The following is a 21,871-nucleotide window of genomic DNA, read 5'->3' on the forward strand; positions in this document are numbered from 1 at the left end:
TACAACTTATTACAGCCTTATTACAACTGTTTTGTCGTAAGGGAGGCGGTGCTTCCAAGGATTAAGTTCTTAACAACCTTAAATAAACCTAGCGTCCTGGTTTCTCTTCTTGTCATCAGATTAGAACTGATTGAAATTTCAAATTTTGGAATATTTTCCTCATGGTATTATCAGTGAAATAAATTAACTCTTTTCTACTCTTGCCATTGGCATTAGTACATGAAATTTCACTTTTAAGATAAATAAACAAACAGAAAATTGCATTGTTTTTTCTGTCAATGAGACTAATTGGCTCCATTTCCCTAATACTATTTTGAGTATTTAGTCACGTTATCATTGATACTGAGTATTGATATTTAGTTTTTGAAATGTTTTAATGTATACTGGTAAGCATGCAATCCACAACTATTTGGGTAGTGGTGGTGGTGTATGTTGCATATTTTACACTAAAACACAGCTAATCTGGGGCTCTGAGGCTTTCCACTGATTGAACATAAGACTACAAGAATACATGTGGTATTTTATCTTTGGTTTGTCTTTCGACATTAAACTGATGCTGTGTGATTTAACCGAAAGACTGTTCAGACTATCGTCAAACCTAATTCACTCACTCACTCTTGATGAAGTTGTATTGCTTTTCATTATTTTGTGATTATCATTTTCATAAATGAAAACTGAAAGAAGACAAATTTCAGGTTAGACTCATAAATAATTCTTGCTGACTCGGCAGCCGAATCATGATACAAGCAGTTTAGATGGCATTCAGCAATTACTTTTGTTTTTTATAAGACATGTTGTGACGAATTTGGCAACTTGGACAAATTGGTTTGTTACATAATGAAAAGGCAGTTGACCTATGTCAGCCACTTTAGCTCCAGCATGAACTACTTCCTTGCTGCAGCTTATGTAATGAAGAATGTAGGCATTTTATAACTGATAAGTACTTTTACTTAATCATCACCACAGACGAAAAGGAGCCATGTTATGTCTTCTGTTGTAAGATAGTTCTGGCCAAGCTGATACCTCAAGACAGGTTGTGACCTGCTAGTCAGCTAAACAATAATTCCCCTGTCTCGTGTAACATGTACACCTCTTAATCTTAAACAGTCAATTTGGCTTGAGAAGATCCTTAGCTCTTTGACCTATTTGGACCCTTCACCTATCTTGCCCTATCACTAACCTATCTCACCTTATGAGCTAGCCAAACCTATCACCTACCTAGTCCGATGAGCAAACTAGCCCCATCACCTACCTATGGCTCATCATCAATCTAGCCCCATCACCATACCAAGCCCCATCACTAACGCATCACCAAAACCTATGAGCAATCTTGCCCTATTACCTACCTAGCAGTGATTTTGACACAAGAGGTAGTATACAGGTCAATGACTTGGACCTAAGAAATGTATTAAGTCAATGGCAAAAGTCAATAAGTCAAATATACAAAGATGGCAGATGCAGTAAATTTTCGAAGTTAAATCAGTACTTTTAAAAAATTGGGCATAGCTTCCACGCATCTGACTTCCTGCCGAGTCCGGGAGCAATACTACCATAAACTTCACCTCTATCCCCAAGACACAAGGACAGCTGTCACAAGCATGCAATGTCTGACCCTTTCCCCATATTGAAGCATACTGGAAAAAAACCTTACCTAATGTACTAACTTACTTTTGTTGAAAAAACAAAACAACACATCAATACGACATATATCCCCATGTTATGTGTTTTTGGACGCTGAAGAAACATTCACAGTTTTCTCAATAATCACATGAACAACTGTGAAACATCTCATTCACTTAATGTAATGGCCAAGCTATCTTAAAGCAAGCCATCATCTGAGTATTTACAATTTCTGTGTGACGCCACACACCTCTTCATAGTGCAAGCGCTCGCGATAGAAAACGTATGATGTCAGAAAACCAGTAATCTGATGATTATAGTATTGTGCCATGAAAAATAGTAAAGGCATATATGATGCTGAAAGCTCTGATAAAAAACAGGACAATATGTGTACTGTACATTCTCACAAGTCTACAAGTAGGAATAATCCTTACTATTTACTTTTAAATAATGAAATTATGGCTCCTGTGATGCCTTGCTCAGTATTTCTATCGGTCAAAAATCTGACAACTGAAACAAACCATAGGTCAAATTGAAATTTTATCGGTCTATGACCAGTGACCGACGCCCATCTGAACTCCTGCCTAGCATCATCACCTACACATACCTATCACCAATCTAGCCCTATAACCTACCTAGCATCATCACCTACACATACCTATCACCAATCTAGCCCTATCACCTACATAGCATCATCACCTACACATACCTATCACCAATCTAGTCCTATCACCTACATAGCATCATCACCTACACATACCTATCACCAATCTAGCCTTATCACCTGCCTAGCATCATCACCTACACATACCTATCACCAATCTAGCCCTATCACCTACATAGCATCATCACCTACACATACCTATCACCAATCTAGCCCTATCACCTACATAGCATCATCACCTACACATACCTATCACCTATCTAGCCCTATCACATACCTACCAACTCATCACCTGCTCAAATCTATCATCAACCTACCCCTATCACTTCTTTGCCCCATCACCTATCTAGCCCCATCACCAATGTGGACCCATGACCTACCTAGCCCAGTCACCAACTTATCACCTACCCAGTCCCAGCACCTACCTTTCCCCATCACCTACATGGACCTATCGCCTGCCCTGTCACCGACTTATCACCCACCCAGTCCCAGCACCTACTTTTCCCTTTCACCTACATGGACCTATCACCCACCTAGCCCCATTACCAATATGGACCTATCACCTACCTAGCCCTGTCACCAACTTATCACCTACCCAGTCCCAGCACCTACCTTTCCCTTTCACCTACATGGACCTATGACCTACCTAGCCCTGTCACCAACTTATCACCTACCCAGTCCCAGCACCTACCTTTCCCTATCACCTACATGGAGCTATCACCCACCTAGCACCATTACCAATATATGGACCTATCACCAGCCTTACTAAGCCCCATCAACAATGTGGACCTATCACCTCCCATCATCAATCACCTATCTCACCAAGACTAGGTCTACGTTAGATAAGCCTGCCGGGAACAGAACACACCAAATGTCTTAAGATATATCTGTGCTTGATATTGATTTAGGCAGTTGGTTGTCGGCTAGGGAAGTTTGCACTGGCAGATAACCTGTATTCATAGCTTGATTACAAGGTGTGCAGTTGATTACAGGTGTGTTAAGTCAAAGCCACAGATGGGTTGACCAGAAGACTCCCCGGGTGTCAATGTATTCACATTGCTGTCTATGCTGTTGTGCAGCCATTTCAAGACAACACCAATTGATGTGTACGTGTCTCTGTGTTGTTTGACTTCCGCATACTTGATAACCATAGAATGTGTTGACCAGTGGTCAAGACATCGGAATACCTTTCACCGTAAATGTGATATGATTGCTGCTTGGATTTCATGATTTGGCTGAAGTACTTCACCACACTGTGGCTACAGGTGTATGTGTGTGACTCGAGGACAGGTAATTCAGCAAAATCACAGGTGGGCAGTGTCAACGTAAATGATAACCAGTGGTCAGAGATCGTGATTGATCATTTTGGGAATAAAACAAAGACATTGATATAGAATGACACAAACTGCTGTGTACAGGGAACTATGCTTGAAATCATCTGAAGTGTATATACCTGGCTTGATGACATTTCATTTAACTAGGACGTCATTCTGGGAAAAACTGTCCCAAAGTAAGTGAAGAGGATCAAGTGCTGTTGTGGAAAGTTGGAAGTTGTGTTATTTAAGCATTGGAAGTGATCTATATGTTAAGACTCAATTTGTCATATATGTGTAGATCTTTTGAGAGAATACTTTGGACAGAATTGTTGGTAACATGATGGATTCAGATATCATCATGAAGGATCTTTTAAGTTAAAAGACGAGAACAAAAGAGAACATCCTTTTCATTTCAAGTGTAATCATACTGATAATAACATGTGGCGTCAACTGTAAGTTTCTCGTCTCAAAGAATGTGGGTTTGAAATCAGTGGACTTGTTAGTTCTTTTCTTGATTTCACAGTTAGCAGTTATGTGTAGCTTCTCTGTCAGGAGCCCAGCTTATTATGGACGTCCTTACATATTTCATGAAGGAAATTATGAAAATTGTTGATAGTATCAGCAAGACAAGGAAAACAACAGATAGCATCAAGAAGTTGGGCTTTCGTTGATGTTGATTGCATGTAAAACCACGTCAATTACTGTCGTCAATGTTGACTGAATGAGTTAAGTCAACACCAGCACTGATTGTCACCTGATTGAATTAACATTGATTTCTTCTCCAGCTCCACTTTATTTATAATAGATTTTTTAAAATACACTCCACTTGGGGATAATTCCATGTGTGTTTACATCACATGCATATAATGACGAACAGATATTGACGCAGGTTGTCTCAACATTGACATAGAAACAATCATCATTTTTTGTGGATAAATGAAAAATTCAAAGATGTTTCCTTTCCAAGTCTTGCCAGATCTAGAAACAAGACATGTTTCACTAGATGGAAGTAGTTTCAGGAATTCAGTGATGATAGGACTGGAAAACTGTTGGTCAGATGATTGTGTTCATTGATCAATCATCAGTGTAATGACCATGGATTGATGTTTATCCACAGCAATCACAGCTGGAAATGAGGCTGGCCTGGGTTTGGCAGGAGACCATGTCAGTGTTTGTTAGACTGCAGATCAAAGTATAGCTGAAGTTACAGTCAAAGTGGCAAGACTTATCTCTTGTGCACTTGCGTAGAGCTTTATAACCACATGGATCTATAGTTACCCAAAATGATAGTAGCTCATTCTCTGACTGGATATATCAAGAGGGGCACTTCCATTAAATGACACAGGATATGTGTTGGAAGAAGTTTTAGGAAGGATTATTTTTGTGTATAAATGAATAAGGGTGCTTTTTTAAAACTTTAAATGGGTGGTAAATCGAACTTGCATGTGTCACAGATCCTACTGACTTGACATGGCCAGGTGTGATGAATTTTGAGTTCATCATACACTGGAACATTGTTCATGATAACGTTTAAAGGGTTGATGTCAAGTTACAAGTTTCAAAATGAATTCCAAGAACACATTGTTGGTCTGCACTGACAGTAGTGATGAGAGTGACTCAAGTGATTCTGACCTGGGATTTTACGATGGCCCGTTGCGATGTTGTAGTCAGATGGAGGTGCTCCGCGATGTGGATATATTCAAGAATGCAGGTAACATTTCAACTCTTTAGGTGTGACAATACCTCGTAGTGTTGATATTTTACCCCTCGTAGTATTGATGTGTTATCATATAAATTATCACAGTGCAATACATTTTGACAAGATTCAATATTTTGCTGTATTTACTAAGCTGAATTATTTTTTTATATACATTTCTGTTGTTTTCTTAATCCAATTTACAGTGAGACAACAACCATAAGACTCTCAAATAGGTTTTCAATTTGACTCAAAATGCTTATGAACCAAAAGGTATTCCAGTACTTTAATTAAATATCAGATTAATCATAAAATATGCTTTTACATTAAAAATTAATATCCCTATGGGCAACAGATATATTTGTACATAGGGCTGCTTGTCATTTTTTGGGGGGGTCAGTTTGTTTACAGGAAATCTGTGCAGGTTTTCTTGTTATATAGTTACTTGTCTATGTACCGTAACTACTTTGGTTAGGCCTTTTTCTTTTCTTTAGGTGTCGGACAAATGCAAAATAAGTATGTTTTAACAATTTTTATTTTATGATTGCATATGTTTTTTTAGCTAACTGACCGATTCCCTAAACAAAATGAATAAATAATAAGTATTTTTGAAAAGTAAACAATGATGCAGAATCAGGTTTTGGTACGTAATCAAGTTTGTAACTTTTTAAAAATAATTTTTTTCATTTCAAATCAGTATGTTACTATTTGAAACTTATACAAGTTGCATATTATGATAGAGGGAACACATATGGATTGATTTGGTGTGTTGATAAATCACATTGTTGACACATTGCTGTCAGCTGACCTTCATATCAATGAATACTCTTTGTCTATTAATGATATACAGCATTATATATTACAAATGTGTTAATTTTGTTCCCTGTAACTCAGTCACTGACTTGTCGATTGACATGACACCCATTCACATGAGGGCAATCAAAGAAACATTTCTGTCAAGGCTCTGGTTAATATGAGTTAATATACTCAGGTAATGAAATTCACAAGATATTGACAACAGAGCACAGGAACTCTCTCACCTTGCTCCAGTGATATATTGATTCATTGAGTGCTATTTACTACCCTTGCCCTGAAATTGATAACGGTGTTCAGGGTGGCAGGGTCATTTATCATTCTGTTGATGACCATCATGAAATGCTGTATATGGCTCAGGCACATCACATTTTCTGACCAAACCTTTACAAAAACAAGGTTTCAGATTGGTTCAGTCTCATTACCACTAAACAAAGATCTGAGGACATCCCATTACGGATCCCGTCAGAATGACCTTTTGCGAATTTTAACCGACCAATGAAATGACTGACAAGAAATCGACAAAAGCCAATCAGAAGGCAGCTTTCTCGAGCTTTACCACACAAGTTTCAAACTGGCGACTACGCTTCGAAACATATTTTGACGTATTCTCGATTTACAAAATTAAAACTGATAAGAAGAACATTCTGGAATGGCTTTTAGATGGCCTAGATTGTATGGATATGATCATAAAACCCATAACTGTTGTTCGGAATACCCCATGTTAAATATTTCGAAATGATTAGAAAACACATTCCGACTGTCACTTTCATGATCTGGTAAGCGATGCTCTGATTGGTTTGATGAAAGGTCTTTCTGATGTGACCCTTTATGGGATGTCCTCAGATCTTTGTTTAGCATAGTGAGAACTAAGATCTGATTTTAATGAGACTGAGATTAGTTCATTTTCAATCAACATGTGAATTATTTTTTTTCTAAATTTGGTAATGATAAAGAAGAATCAAAGGTTGATAAGGTCATGAAGTTGTCGTAATAGCATTTGTCTGAAAGCAAAATCAGCTACCCCTCTGGAAGTTTGTTTGTTGTTTAACATCACACTCAACAATTCGATATGATGGCATGCATCAACTAAGCCTGCGAGTATGACCACCCAAAATATGAGCTTGGGTTCTCTTCATGGGTGCCTCTGGAAGTGCTTAGTTTGTATGCATGTGTATATGTATTTGATTATTCTGAGGTAAACCTTTTTGTGGTGGTATGGAATAAGCATCTTTGGTAGTTCATGTAATTGGTACTATGTGTTTTTTAGAGTGTTGGGTGTGATGGGCATGCATGGCCGATATATTTTCAGTCTCATTAAGATCAGACCCCTTTCACACCTGATCCATCCACTATATCTTCAGGGCTTGCATTTTGGTAAACTCATGCACACTAACCCCTTGATCCATTCCTGTGGTTCTTGCAATCTCAAATTACCCGCCCTTGATTTCCATTAGCCAATTTGATTTGCTGTGCTACTCAGTCTAAAGAACCAATCAGAATGCGAGTTACAAACCATGATGAATGTTGGGTTGGCAATAACAACATGGTGGCCAGTCCCCATTATTACGACAGAGTTTGCTTCTAGAAATTCAACATTAAAAAAAACTGACCGGCAGTGCAAAAGATAGCCCTCAAAAATCTTTTTGATGGAAAGGATGTCCTCATGTCCTTTAAAACTGTCAATGGCAATTTCTCCCTTACCCATTTTCTTTTTCCCCATCTCAACATTTGATTGGTCAGTAAAATGTTTCTGAAAATAAAGGTTGGATAATTTGAGATCTCGAGAACCATGGGAATGGAGCTAGGGGTTAGCGAGGTTTACCGAAATGCAAGCCTTGATGATATTGAGGATGAGCCTGATCTTGAAAATTATGAAAATCATGACTTTATGAATTCTTGAGTTTCCATATTTGCCATATTGAGCACTCTGCTCCCATAACTTATAAGTATAAGCACCTCTTGAACAATTTCTAGACCAATCTGTAAGTAATCTTTATAGGTGCACCCTACTAAGACTGAAAATTTACCTGAAAATTGTTATTTTCTATTTTTGAGTATATCAGGGTTTTTTCAGAAAACAGCACTACAGAAGGGGTATAATTGCCTCACTATGACTCTTTCTCTGAAAACAAATTTAACTCATTGTGTATGGTTTTATTAGACCCCATCTGTTAATTTTCCAAGCTTATGGTGCACTTATTGCAACAAATACTGAAATAATTGTATCAAAATATACACTATAAATCAGACAACTTTCAATGGTTAGAGCATGTACACATATCAAATGATACAGTGTTTAGAAACAGTTAATACATTGCCAGTTCTTCATCCTTTGATGTGGGCTGATGAAATGAAATATTGATGCAGATCATTTTCACTGGCCTCATTAATCTCATGTACATCTCAACGTGAGCTACATCTGACAGAAATAGAATCATGCCTTGAATGATTAATGGTACAACAAACTTAGGATGTGAGTATACCATAGTGACACTCTCACCAGCTGATTGGGGCAGCTGTGCTTCTATGTCCCTTCACTTGCAGCCATACAGCTGCATATTTGATCAAGTAATGGCTCCAATGGGTGAAAAGTTATGTATCACTTGATTAACTGCTGACTTGATCGACCTAGAATAAAGTAGTGTCTACACCATGCTTTGACTTGTGATTAGATATTATTGAAGCATGCATAGTTAAAATGTTATTAGCTGGGATTGAAATCTAGTGAGAATTGTAAACTGGAAGGCAGACGCCACTTTATAAAGAAAATCTCCTGAAGGGGGACAGACTGATCCCAGGACTAACTTACTTGACACTGGTTGTGCATGCAGATCCTGTTTTCTACATACTGAAGTAAATATTACAATTTCAAAGTAAGGATGGTCAGTCGACATGAGACAAAACACTCATCCACATTTCTGCCGTTTTGTCAATCAATTTCAAAGGGAAACATTATTTGTGAATTAATTTCTGTGTAGATTTTAGTTTAAACGATACAAATTGGAACAAACCTTGTGATATATTTTTTACCCAGATAAAATATTGCAATTTGTATCATTTGATAAGCGTATTGCAGTATACCAATATGCCAGTAATTGCAAAACTTGTTACCACTTTGAACTTTTTCCCAAAGTCTGAGTGCTCATGTTCTAAGGGCATTATTATTGTACTACTATAAGGGTAACGCTCTTTTTCAGGGCATTATCATTTGCAGAAGCCTGAGGTTTTCCTCCTGATAATGACCTGAAAAAGAGCGTTACCGTTATTATAGCTAAAATGGATGGAATTTGTTATCAAATAAAAAGAAACAACAACATCGGTTTTGAAAAATTTACTGCAATCAACACGAATGTCACTGACCACATTTTACTGTAATACGTGACGTCATTTTCTCTACCCTATGACGTCACCTAACAACGGGCTTGATAATGGTCCGTCGTCAAGCAATATGAGGGCATTATCAAGTTACAGTGGCCCGCTCATTTCTGATAACGTGCGGGCAGTTTAATGATAATTCTATCCATTTTAGCTATAATACTGTATATTCATAGTGCAGCTGTTCCTGCCTCAGTCTTGAGACTCAGAGTGTGAAAGAGTGATAAACAGGAGAGCATTTTAACTTTTACTTCACTGTGTCGAAAATCATTAGAAATACATCAAGGACTCTGTTTGTACAGAGCAGGCTCCCATGTTTTGAGGCAGGCAAATAAGTGGATATAAAAATCTTCTTGTTTATTTTTTTAAGTAGAATGCTAACTTAGGGCAAGCAGGAGATGAGAAAGACACAAAAAATATATCTAAATATATTTATTAAGTGACTTCACTGATAGCATGTTGTTTTGCCTTGACAGTGAATCATTGATCATAATATTGATCACTGGGTTGTCTGGTCCTGACTTTAATATATATAGACTGCCATCATGAAGGTGGAATATTGATGAGTATGGCGTTGAACAACAAGCAAAATAAGAAACAAAATATGGACTTCTGGAACCTTTGGACAAATCTTTTGTGAAAGTTTGAATATACTCAAAAGGTATAAGTTTGACTGAGTGTGGCATTAAACAACAAACAAACATACATAGAGACAATTTCTCAGGTTCAGTACCTCTTGACAGGAAACAAGTACAGGGATTTGTGCAGAATCAGCCATATTTCAGCTGATTATTTTGAGACATTACTATGCGATATACCCAGTACCTTGTACGGATATACTACTCAAAAGAAGTTAAGAAACTGTTAAAGTCCACTAGTCCTTATAATGATGTCAATTGCAAAACCCTTGAAAATGGCAAATTTCTACTAGTCCTAAATATGATACCCTTAACAATTGAGCGGTTTGGCAAGGACTACAACACTAGTGCCAAATTCTAACACTGCTATTGTTAAACTGTCATGCCATGACCGATTAACCATAGTAATTTGAAAGAATCAAGTTTTCTTTAACTTCTTTTGAGTACCGGTTATAAGTTAATGTGGGATACGTTTTCAAAATTCCTATGGTATTGTGATACTAACTTAGAGACACCAACTTGCCATTCCTACTGTCATGGCCCACAGTTGCTCTTTTCAATCTTACCTTGGTATCAATATTTGATAATTGTTCTAACTCAATTTCAAATGTATCTTAATGACTTGGAACCACTAGAGACTGTATTGCATGTCACTCATTCATGATCAGCTACACCTCATCTGATGTGGTGAAGACTATACCCTGACCAGTTTGTACTGGACAGAACTCTTGCACTCGGTTTCCTTGCTTGCTATATTTGACCTTAATTAGTTGAAAGTCACCTTAAACTTGACATTTTCTAGTAATATTACATATATGTATTATGATTTATGAAATCATATCAATTTTGTCAAAGTCAATGATTTGAATAAAATAACTGATAATGAATACTTATCAATCATTCAATGATTGTCATTGTCATTAATAAGTAAACCGCTATTTTCCAAGGCAGAACGGATGACATGCTTGTCTTAAGACCAATCTCATAAAAATCACATCTTTTGCTTTGATACAGTACATCTCCACATGCTGATGTGAAGATACCGCCAGCGGAGGTCACGTCAGGTGAACTTTCTAACCAGCCAATCAACATAAAGATTCTTAATATTACAGTACTATTGTGCAAACCATTCAGACATGCATTTCATATTGAAACAAATAGAACGTATTAGACATAATAAGGGCCCAGGGCTCTCTCAAAATTAGAAATAGGGGGCTCTTATTAGAATATTATTTTGGTGAAAAACAAAAGAATTTATGCTACAGCCTGAAATGTTTATATACGACAGATATATCTTTCCAGAATTTATTTTCCCAAAATTAAGGATGCATATAACACACGTATTATACACAAATAAATGAGTCTTGTGTACATTGAGCAACCAGAAGGGGTGCTGATTCTGATTGTTCACTAGCCAATATATCAGCAAATATTGCAGTGGGCGCTTATTAGAGTGGGGCGCTTATTATGTCGAAAACGGTATTTTAAGACTTCTAACTGCCAACAAATAAAGCATTGCCATTATACTGTTTTTTATTACTTGCCTGTGAAGAGATCACCTGTTTAATAAACATACAGCTGTATTACACATTGTGTAATACCAGAACGCGAGCTTATGTGCCTATATGTACTTATGTACTCTTGGAACACGTTTCACGAAAAATATTGAAAGCTCTCAACATCCCTTGGCTTATTCAACGACATTGCGTGTGGAGATGATAGATCACCGAGAGGAGCTTAAGCACAGTCGATGACCCCAGCAACCTTGTTGCTAGGCTGACGTCACATGGCATTGTTTCGCCGAAGGATCTTGCAACAATATTCCAAAAATTACGTCATCTGATATTGTGACATGATTGTAAACTTTGAGGTGCAAGGCCCTGCTCCACAAGGCGATCGTGCTGTAGCGCAACGACAGTCGTTGGTCTAAGTTTAAGTATGTGAGTTGCGATAACCTTAACGCTACGATAATTTTGTGGAATGGACGCCTGAATTCTAAAGGTAGACCGTTGTATGGTATTAACTTTCAACTTTTGACGTGTTTGAAGTATTATTCTGTTAAACTCAATTGTATTATGCTGTGGATCGTGTAGGTGTCAGCCTATTCACACTCGACAGTATAATTCTAAAAACGTTTTAAATGGCAAGTAATAAATAAAATACTAAACTCGCTACCGTGTAAAACCAATTTTATGAAACTCGTGAATAGTTGTGGTATTACACGGGAGCTCGCTATCTATATGTATATGACACACGATGTTGTTTATGCGCAGCATGGCATCCATGGGTGTACATTTGTAGGAATATTTGTGCTTTGTGTGGGGTCATTTGTATGTTACCAAATCAAGGTTGTAAAGAAATGAAACTAAGTTGTTTAAGAAAGCAGTCATTCGAATTGCTTCGGAAATCAAGCAGTCTTTATTTGCCTTCTAGTTCTAGTCACAATTTTAATGAGAGGGTGGCTATTGTGTGACGTGTTTGTCAACAATTGTGTCACATTGCAGATTGACACTATTGATAGTTGCTCATGCTATCAACCACAAATTGTCAGTCCAAGACTTGATTATTTAGTATAGCTTGAATAGTGCTGACTGTCATGTATAAAAAACAGTCAATCACTAATCTCTGATAATCGACCCAATATGAGATGTAGGGTGTACATCTAGATGCATGTCGATTCAACATTATCCTGACTGACAACCTGCAACCACAACCACCACCAGAACCAAGGCTTTGATCTCGTCAATATCAATCAATCAGTCGTCAATAACCACACAGGAAACACAAATAGGAATATTGATGCATGGAATCACAAATTAAATCAAGGCTGCGAGGAACTTTGCTGCTGTTCCTGTGGGGTTGTTCCATGATCTGGTGTTATCTTTGATGTTGAACTGATCAAGCAATTTCTGCAATGATTGAAATCATTTTATTTCATTTGCCAAACTTTGATGTCAGTTTCAACCTATTCCAGGTGCATGACATTAATGTGTCATTAAGATTTTGCCCATTCTGTTGTGACCGGTTTCATTTTAAAGGTGTCAATTAAGTGTGATAATTTTGGAAACCATAGGAAATGAGTTTAGATGTTTGTCCAAAATTTCATGTTCACCTCTTTTATGCAAATCTGTTAATTATCATGATTATGTTAGAAGTTTTAAAAAACAATATGGCTGTTTGAAAACCTCAGACACATTTGATTATTTTGTATCAGGTTTGCGCCAGGTTGAGTTTTGTTAATGTTTTTTTCAGCATTAAACTCATTAGCTAAAAAAATACCGATTAAATCTTCAAAAAGAAATTAATCAAAACCAGGGTATGGGCGTCAAATATTAATCTATATCATATCAAAAATAACTTCAGCTTGATTGATTCAAGTCTTGACATTGAATACAAAGTAATCAAGATTTGGTCATTAGAAAAAAAATAATAATGAAATTTTTAGAAAGTTTTTAATAGTGTATTGATTCATTTGATAAAGCATATTGATCTGTATGAAGGCTATGGATTCTGCATTGTTACCAGAATAAAACTCCTCATGTGTGGCTGATTGAAGAAGGCAGTTGCGGGAGCAGCAAAAAGCTCTTATCCTTACAACATATTGAGAGAAAATTGTCCTCAGATTAATGCCATGGTGATATTTTCCAGACAACAAACTTCAGGAGGAACTGTTGCGAACCACTCAGCTGGTGTACAGTTATGAAGCTGGGAGAATGGTAAGTAGTAGACGAGGGAGGGAGGTAGGCGAGGGAGGGAGGATGCAGGTAGGAAAAGCCAACAAATATTTGATCTTATTTTTTTGTCATGCAGTGTTTATCAAATAGAGGTCATTGTGATATTGTTTGATGAAAAGAATAAACAAGCAAAAAGTATTAAAAAAGGATGTAATTGAAAAGATGCTTGACTTTATCATGAGTTTCATAGTACCATGTTTGGCTACAGATATATCTCCCAGTGAAAACAGCTCCTACAATGTTCTGAAAAGGTTAAATACACAAACTTTGTGAATCCTTCATTTTATTAATGGACAATTCAATTGGCATCAGATGTTTGTATTCATCAACTGCGGTATATTAATATTTTTTAATTATACATATAATGATGAATGTGTTATTTAGAAAAGAATTGTCTTTAGAAATAATACTGCCAGATCCTCAAATTTAACATCTAAGAACAAAATGAATTTGGGTGGCCTTATTGTACATGAATAGAATCTGCAATATATTGTGATTTATAATTGGTCAAAGTTCATAAAAATATCAATCAGTTTTAGAGTTTGCTTTACAGAATGCCTATGATTTGGCTGAGAATGTTATCATTTTAACTGTGATGGTTTCTTTGTATTCTTTGGGATTTCCCCAAGGATTAACATTTTGTGGATATTTTTTCTAGTGGATTGAGCCTCTCTCTTGAGATGTTAAAAGATGGTACTTGTTCCTTCCCTGACTGGTGCTGTTTGGGATTAAGAAAAGGAAGAAACTTACCAAGAAAAGTATTCATATGCAGTGTATTTCTGGAAAATTTCAAGGATCAAATCTAATTTAACCATGTCTTTCTACCAATCAGATTGCAGTACACAATCTGTCATTTTACTTAATGACAATTCAAACCCTTATCCAGGTACCCAAACTACGAGAACCTCGTAATCTATATGCCCTAGCAAAGGAACCTGGCCCACAGCAAGCCGCAAGATGGTAAGTGTCTAACATGACTGATTTCTCTGAGGTTACAAGGAGTATTGGATGGTCATTGTATGTGTGTTGATGGATGCTAATTGAGCAGTTAACCTAGTGTTGTGGTTTGATTGCCTGATTGCTTGATTTTGTTTGTCACACACAAACAGACCAATATTGTAAGTGGTCATGCTTATCACTATTGACACTTATCATTCACATTTATTATAATTCACACTTATCATCATTCACAGTTATCATTCACACCTGTCATCATCCACACTTACAGGGTTGACTCCAGGAATTTTCTGACATGGGCCCTTTATGTGAAAATTTCAAATATTCCAGAGGTATGCCCATACAGCACAATGCTAAAATGCCCCATTGTATTTGAAAATGTGGGCCTTTTTTCAAATGTAGAGGCTAAAAGCACAAGGCCCCACCCTAGAATTATCCCTGCACTTATCACCGTTCATACTTTTTGCAATTCACACTTATCATTCACACCTGTCATCATTCACACTTATCATCTTTCACATTTATTACAATTCACACTCATCATCACAGAAATGTGTAGATAAAGTTTTTTGGCTTGTTGCCATAGATACATAAGATACATAGATACATAAGCCTAATTCAACTGTAACAACAACCGTGGCCTTGACAGATGTAGCAGCACAAGGAGAGCCAGGAACACTTGGTTTACCAAGCTCTTTGCTGCACTATTGGTGTAGACAGTGCCTCTTACATATAGCTGCTCTATTTGTTTGCCATTCTCTCCTCAATGGTGGACAGTAGGTGTGTTTATCATTAAATAACAAAAAAATCAGAATGTAGACAAAATAATTGCAGTAAACATCCTATAGAACAGAGAACACGTAATACTTCTCAGTACAGATCTCATGGTGAGCAGGATGATGGATTTGCCAAGTGGTCTCTCGTCATGTTGAATGCCCGATTCTCGATAACTCACACTCATTTCTTTTAGCCCGATATTGCTAAAAGCAGGGTAACCCAACTGAACTCGCTTACTCTCATGTTGACCCTTTAGTAAGATGTCACTGTGGCTGACATTGTGTTTCCAATCCAGGCCCGCTGACCTTCAGGTCCAGGACAACAAGGTGAAACACATGCGCTATGTGCCAACAGACCCAGAGACCTTCTACAAACAGAGTGAGTTGACATTCATTTGTAGCATTTCCCCCATGGGATTCCAGGTCAGAGTAGGTCCCCAGCAACCTATGCTGATCCTAAGGAGCAACTTCTTGAATCTGGTTGTCAGATTTGGTAACTTGATTGATACTGTAGCATCTTACCCTGATGGCATGGATCGTTGTCTATAATAGCCATCACTGGATTGTCTGGTCCAGACATGTTTATGTACATTATGTGATATAGCTGAAATATTGCTGTAGCTGAAATATTGTTAAACAACAAAGAAAACAAGAAAAAAATATTTTACTTCTGTAACAAATTTGTTTTGAAAGTTTAAATATATATTCAAAATGAATAAGGTTTGCAAGGGCTGTATCACAAATATACCCTGCATTAAATGCACGTGTGCCAGCACAAACCACTCCTCACTGGTACAGTGTATTGTATTCCCATGATGATAAATATCCTGGACATGGTAACTACTAAAGTTGGACCACCTCCATGGTCTGGTGGATAGAGCATCTACCTGGAAAGTGGAAGGACGGTGGTTCAAACCCTGGCTGCTTCTTACCAAAAGAAGATACAAAATTGTACTTCTTGTTGCCCTGCCTGGTGCTCAGTGTTAGGGGATAAAACGAGGACTGTCCATCCATGTGTGAGAGTAATTTCATTGGAAGTTGATGATGAGAGAGATGACGATGTTGACGTCATGAAGTTCTGGTACTGAATGGGTGCAGTGTATTTTATCAAAATAGAGTTGATATTATTCAATTGATAACCAAGATTGGCACCCAACTTTTCAAAAGTCTTTGATTCTGTTCTTGCTGTAAGAATGCTTAATTTGCTGGTGATATGTTTTGTTAAGATTTAATCCCATCAATGTCCCCAGCTGGCCTAGAGAAGACGCCGATGGTGCGAGGTGAAGATGGTGGTGGCAAAGTCGTCTACAATTATGATCCAAAGAATTCTTTTGTAAGTTTTATGAATGACAATCAATCCAATATGTACAGGGGCTTAGCCCTTACATTCCATGCCAAATAACTTTTAGAAAATATGTATACTGTATGTGTGGATAGATGACATGTATGAATAGAATCATTCATGAAAACTGGAGTCATTTTCATTGATCATAATAACATAAGAAAATAATTGACAGTAAGTGTTGTTGTGGTGCAACCTTTTTATTGTAGGTTAATGTATAGATAGTTTCCGTATTTTTGTATCATATCACGTGTCGTACTGCATCGTGCCATATTGGTTGGATGTCAAGGTAACAGTATGACTTTGTGTTCTGCAGTTTGTGCGGTCCCGTGTCGGGGGGTCAAGGACAGGCTGTGAGCAGGTCGGCTATATCCCCAAGTCTAAAGAGGACACCACCCTGGTTTTCGAGTCTCGGTTTGAGAGTGGGAACCTGGCAAAAGCTGTGCAAGTGTGAGTTATCAGCTCCATCAGTGATACAGTCTTCATGTCTGTTGAGAGATACTCAACAGTGCTTCTAACATCTTAGAGCGTCTGCCTGGAAAGCAGACGGTTGGTGGTTCAATGCCCTGGGGCCGTCATGACAAAATACATTTATAAGATGGTGTTTGTTTTTCCCTGTCTGGCACTCGGCATTATAAGGTATAAAACCAGGACTGGCTGGCAGTCAGTATAATGCGTCTGAGTGGCATATCTCTAGTCACTGCAGTATGGTATCTCAGTGGGCCAAGTCCAGACTTGTGAAAGCCGCCGCACACACATGCACACATGCCTGCCCATTGATATGCAAGTGAAATCTTGAACGCTATATTCAACCCAATTTTAACCTCGCTTTTTAACATCTTTTGTGACATGAATTGGTCATTCACCCTCAGTCAATTACAAGGATGTTCTGTTTTAAGAGTATTGAACTCTTTAGAAGATAATTAATGCTAAAATTTAAATAACATGCACTTAATGTATGAAACTAATGAACTGTAAAATACAAGGTTGCTGTGCATTTGTTGGTGTTTGACATAATTGTTAATTTGAGAAAAGTGAGGCCACTCGCTCAGTGGCTTAAAAAGATCATTGATAGCATTTGTCTTTTCTAGTGAAATTACTAACCTTCATGAAAACATCAATATTTCCAAATGATAGTGTGCTTATATTTTAAGTTGGGTAAAAGGGTGCACTTTCGAATTTCTTTCAATTTCTAACCTGCATCCATGTAGTTTAGAGGTCTAGTTATATAATATGGCTTACCAGTTGGCAATATTTGGAAAATATTAGCACATATTGCATCAAGACTTTGGGAACAATTCATAGCTCTAGTCAATGGACAGGCAAAAGGCCTCCAGCCCCAAATGCATACCAAACCATGATCATGATCATGCATACACATTTTATATCAGATTTACAACTAGGTGTATTTTTTATATTTACTTGATATAGAAATAAATACATGTCTGACAATATCAGTGCTCTCATAATAGAGTTATAATTTTTTAATTGTAAAATAGTTATGAATGTAATGCTGGCATTGGATTGTGTGTTTGGCAGTGGGGAATATGACTACGAGCTGTGGCTGCGCTATGACCTGTACACCAACAAACACACCCAGTGGTACTACTTCCGAGTCTCCAACACTCGAGCCAACGTCAAGTACAGGTTCACCATCGTCAACTTCATGAAGGTCAGTCTCTGACAGTTTCTGACAGGACAGTTATCTTACAGTAATGTTAGCATTGTTGTGATGAGCATGACTGGTCATTAGCGTGATATTTATATTGTAATATTTAATCTGAAAAGAGTTCAAAATGTTACTGAACTGTACCAGAAGTTGGAGTGTACAATGTTTGTTTGTTTGTTTGTTGTTTAATGCCGCACTCAGCTATATTCAAGGCATATGATGGCGGTTTAAATAATTGAATGTGGACCAGACACTCCAGTGATTGATATCATGAGCATCGATCCACACAATTGGGATACAATGACATGCATCAAAGAAATCAGCGAGCTTGACCACCCGATTCCGTTAACCACAAGCTTGGGTGCTATATAGACCAATTCTATGAATCTTTAGTGTTAGTTTGAATTCTCAGTATGAATGCAGAAAATGTTTGACAAAGGTCAAAGGTAATTAATTCATGTATATCCAGGTGAGCTACAGTGTATGTGGCATTGTTTTTATTTGTTTGTATTGTTTAGTCCAACTGACCAATTAAAAAAAAGAAAGGGTTGAGTGTGCATTTTATTGCGGTGGGTTATCTGTAGACTTCCCACCATGTTCACACTTTATTGTAGAGGCATACGCAGAAATAGTTTAACATGTTGACATATTCGCATAATAGTATACTCAATAGCATCATAAAATATCATAATATCAATGTGTCAGTTTTGGGGGTAAACAGATAAAACATGCCCATTTCAGGTCACCGAATATTCAAGTGAGGTTATGTGAAGTGAACTGGTGTCCCTCTGTGTGGTTGTCTGTCCATTGTTAACTTGTACATTTTTGACATCTACTCTGAGCTTGAAAGGCCTATGGAGCTGAAACTTTACAAGAATGATCCCAGCTGTGGAGTCTCTATCAAATTCTGATCCTGAAATTTTTGTGATTATGAAATTTCATTTGCAACAAGTATGTGGTATGAGGAATAACATGAAATGATCATTTGGATATTTGATTATTTGATTATTCTATGACCTTTAACCTCACATAACCTCATTTGTCTAGTGTTATGGCATATTTCACACCTCCTAAAACTACAGCTTCCATGAAGCTGAAACTTTGTATAAATGATCCTCACTATGGCATCTCGAAGAAGTGCATACACAATTTCAATCTGATTTCAAACATGGTTGCCAATATTTCCTCACACATCAGGTGAGCTACAGAGCCTAGTTGCACTATTTTTTAAACATGGCTGCCACTCTTTCCTCACACATCGGGTGAGCTACAGAGACTAGTTGCTCTATTTTTTAAACATGGCTGCCAATATTTCCTCATACATCGGGTGAGCTACAGGGCCTAGTTGCTCTATTTTTTAAACATGACTGCCCATATTTCTCAAACATCAGGTGAGCTACAGGGCCTAGTTGCTCTATTTTTTAAATATGGCTGCCAATATTTCTTCATACATCAGGTGTGCTACAGAGCCTAGTTGCTCTAATTTTGCTCAGAGCTGTTGGCAACTATGGTGGCAGTGTTTGGGCAAGGAAAGATAACTCTCCTGTTAATGTGGACTATTTGAACCAGACGTATGATATAAAAACAGATTTGTTACATCTAAAAAGTATTGAAAACAGATCAGAATTTTTTTTTTCAAAGTTCCATGGCTTTTTTCAGCAACCAATGAAATACAAATAGAAGAAATGAGTTTTCACTGTATTTTCAAATGATTGTTATTTGAATTTGTAGCCTGACAGTTTGTACAACTACGGTATGAAGCCCCTGATGTACAGTGAGAAGGATGCACTGCAGAGGAAGGTGGGATGGGTACGATCTGGCATGGACATCAAGTATTACAGGAACAACCTCAGGTAGGTACAGCTTTAGTGGTCATCACTCTTCGAAACCGTCTTCGTGATGTAGTGGGCAGTGTGTCTGCTGGATAGCTGATGGTCGGTGGTTTGATACCCTGGCCATGTCAAACCAAAAGTAATAAAAAAGATGGTACTTGTTGTTACCCTGCCTAGCAATCGACATTTAGGCGATAAAACAGCAAAAACCTCACATGAGAATATTTTATCATGTTTCTGATAAATAGAGAATAAGAAAAAAATGCCAAGATGAGACATGTTTACCCTGAAACATTTAATCCTATCATTGTTTGGTACTTACTTACTGGTACATCTGTATACCATATTTGCTGTAATAGGTCCTCTGCACGCAAAGAAAATTGCCATGTGGGGGCACTTATCAATTCCATAAACATTGAGTTAAATGTGTTTTCAGAGATCCACAATAAGTAAACAAACAGTACAGAGGTCGATGAGATTACATATTTTTCTATAATAGTCATTTGGCAATTATGTAACTCTTCTATGCTCCTGTTTTCTGTAATATAGACAAGAAAATTTGGACTGTACAGGGGTGCTTATAAGATTACTTGTTGATTGGTTTAGATGTTGGTGGGGCTTACTGGAGCATGGTGCTTAAAACAGTAAATACAGTACAAGTTGATAATGACAACAGCAGCGTATATCACTGTGTAGAGTTGCATCCCTTAGATGTAACAGAAACCTGTGATCTAAACATCTAACCGCTGCATCACTTTGGATGTTTTGATTTGGATCAATCTGACACACCATGATGTAACTGAAACACATGAAATACCTACTCAATCAGAAAGAAGTAGTTTTATGTGTGGGCCAATGTAATCAATGTTCTGTGTTTAGATATGACACTTCAAGAGGGGACCGGCCTTTCTACTCCCAGACATGGGTTGTTCAGATGAATCACAACCATGACACTGTGTACTTCTCCCACTGTTACCCCTACACCTACACTGACCTACAGGTGAGACACTGTGTACTTCTCTCACTGTTACCCCTACACCTACTCTGACCTACAGGTGAGACACTGTGTACCTCTCTCACTGTTACCCCTACACCTACTCTGACCTACAGGTGAGACACTGTGTACTTCTCTCACTGCTTCACCTACACCTACTCTGACCTACAGCTGAGACACTGTGTACTTCTCTCACTGTTACCCCTACACCTACTCTGACCTACAGGTGAGACACTGTGTACCTCTCTCACTTCTTCACCTACACCTACACTGACCTACAGGTGAGACACTGTGTACTTCTACCACTGTTACACCTACACCTACACTGACCTACAGGTGAGACACTGTGTACTTCTCTCACTTCTTCACCTACATCTACACTGACCTACAGCTGAGACACTGTGTACTTCTCCCACTGTTACCCCTACACCTACACTGACCT

General features: G+C 37.7%; 1 protein-coding gene across 16 annotated transcripts in view; it reads left to right on the forward strand.

Moving 5' to 3' along the window:
• Positions 1 to 21,871, forward strand: part of LOC139462460 (cytosolic carboxypeptidase 2-like) — a 104,506-nt gene that overhangs the window by 22,869 nt on the left and 59,766 nt on the right. For all 16 annotated transcript variants that reach the window (XM_071244194.1, XM_071244193.1, XM_071244208.1 and 13 more), the window contains 8 exons: positions 13,774 to 13,841; positions 14,746 to 14,819; positions 15,889 to 15,971; positions 16,843 to 16,925; positions 17,251 to 17,384; positions 18,474 to 18,606; positions 20,335 to 20,456; positions 21,315 to 21,435. In XM_071244194.1, coding sequence (XP_071100295.1) covers positions 13,774 to 13,841; positions 14,746 to 14,819; positions 15,889 to 15,971; positions 16,843 to 16,925; positions 17,251 to 17,384; positions 18,474 to 18,606; positions 20,335 to 20,456; positions 21,315 to 21,435 — 818 coding nt within the window. The remainder of the gene's footprint in view (positions 1 to 13,773; positions 13,842 to 14,745; positions 14,820 to 15,888; positions 15,972 to 16,842; positions 16,926 to 17,250; positions 17,385 to 18,473; positions 18,607 to 20,334; positions 20,457 to 21,314; positions 21,436 to 21,871) is intronic.

The sequence above is a fragment of the Haliotis cracherodii genome, unplaced genomic scaffold (assembly GCF_022045235.1).
Source record: "Haliotis cracherodii isolate W230 unplaced genomic scaffold, xgHalCrac1.p SCAF_15, whole genome shotgun sequence".
Lineage (NCBI taxonomy): Eukaryota > Metazoa > Mollusca > Gastropoda > Lepetellida > Haliotidae > Haliotis > Haliotis cracherodii.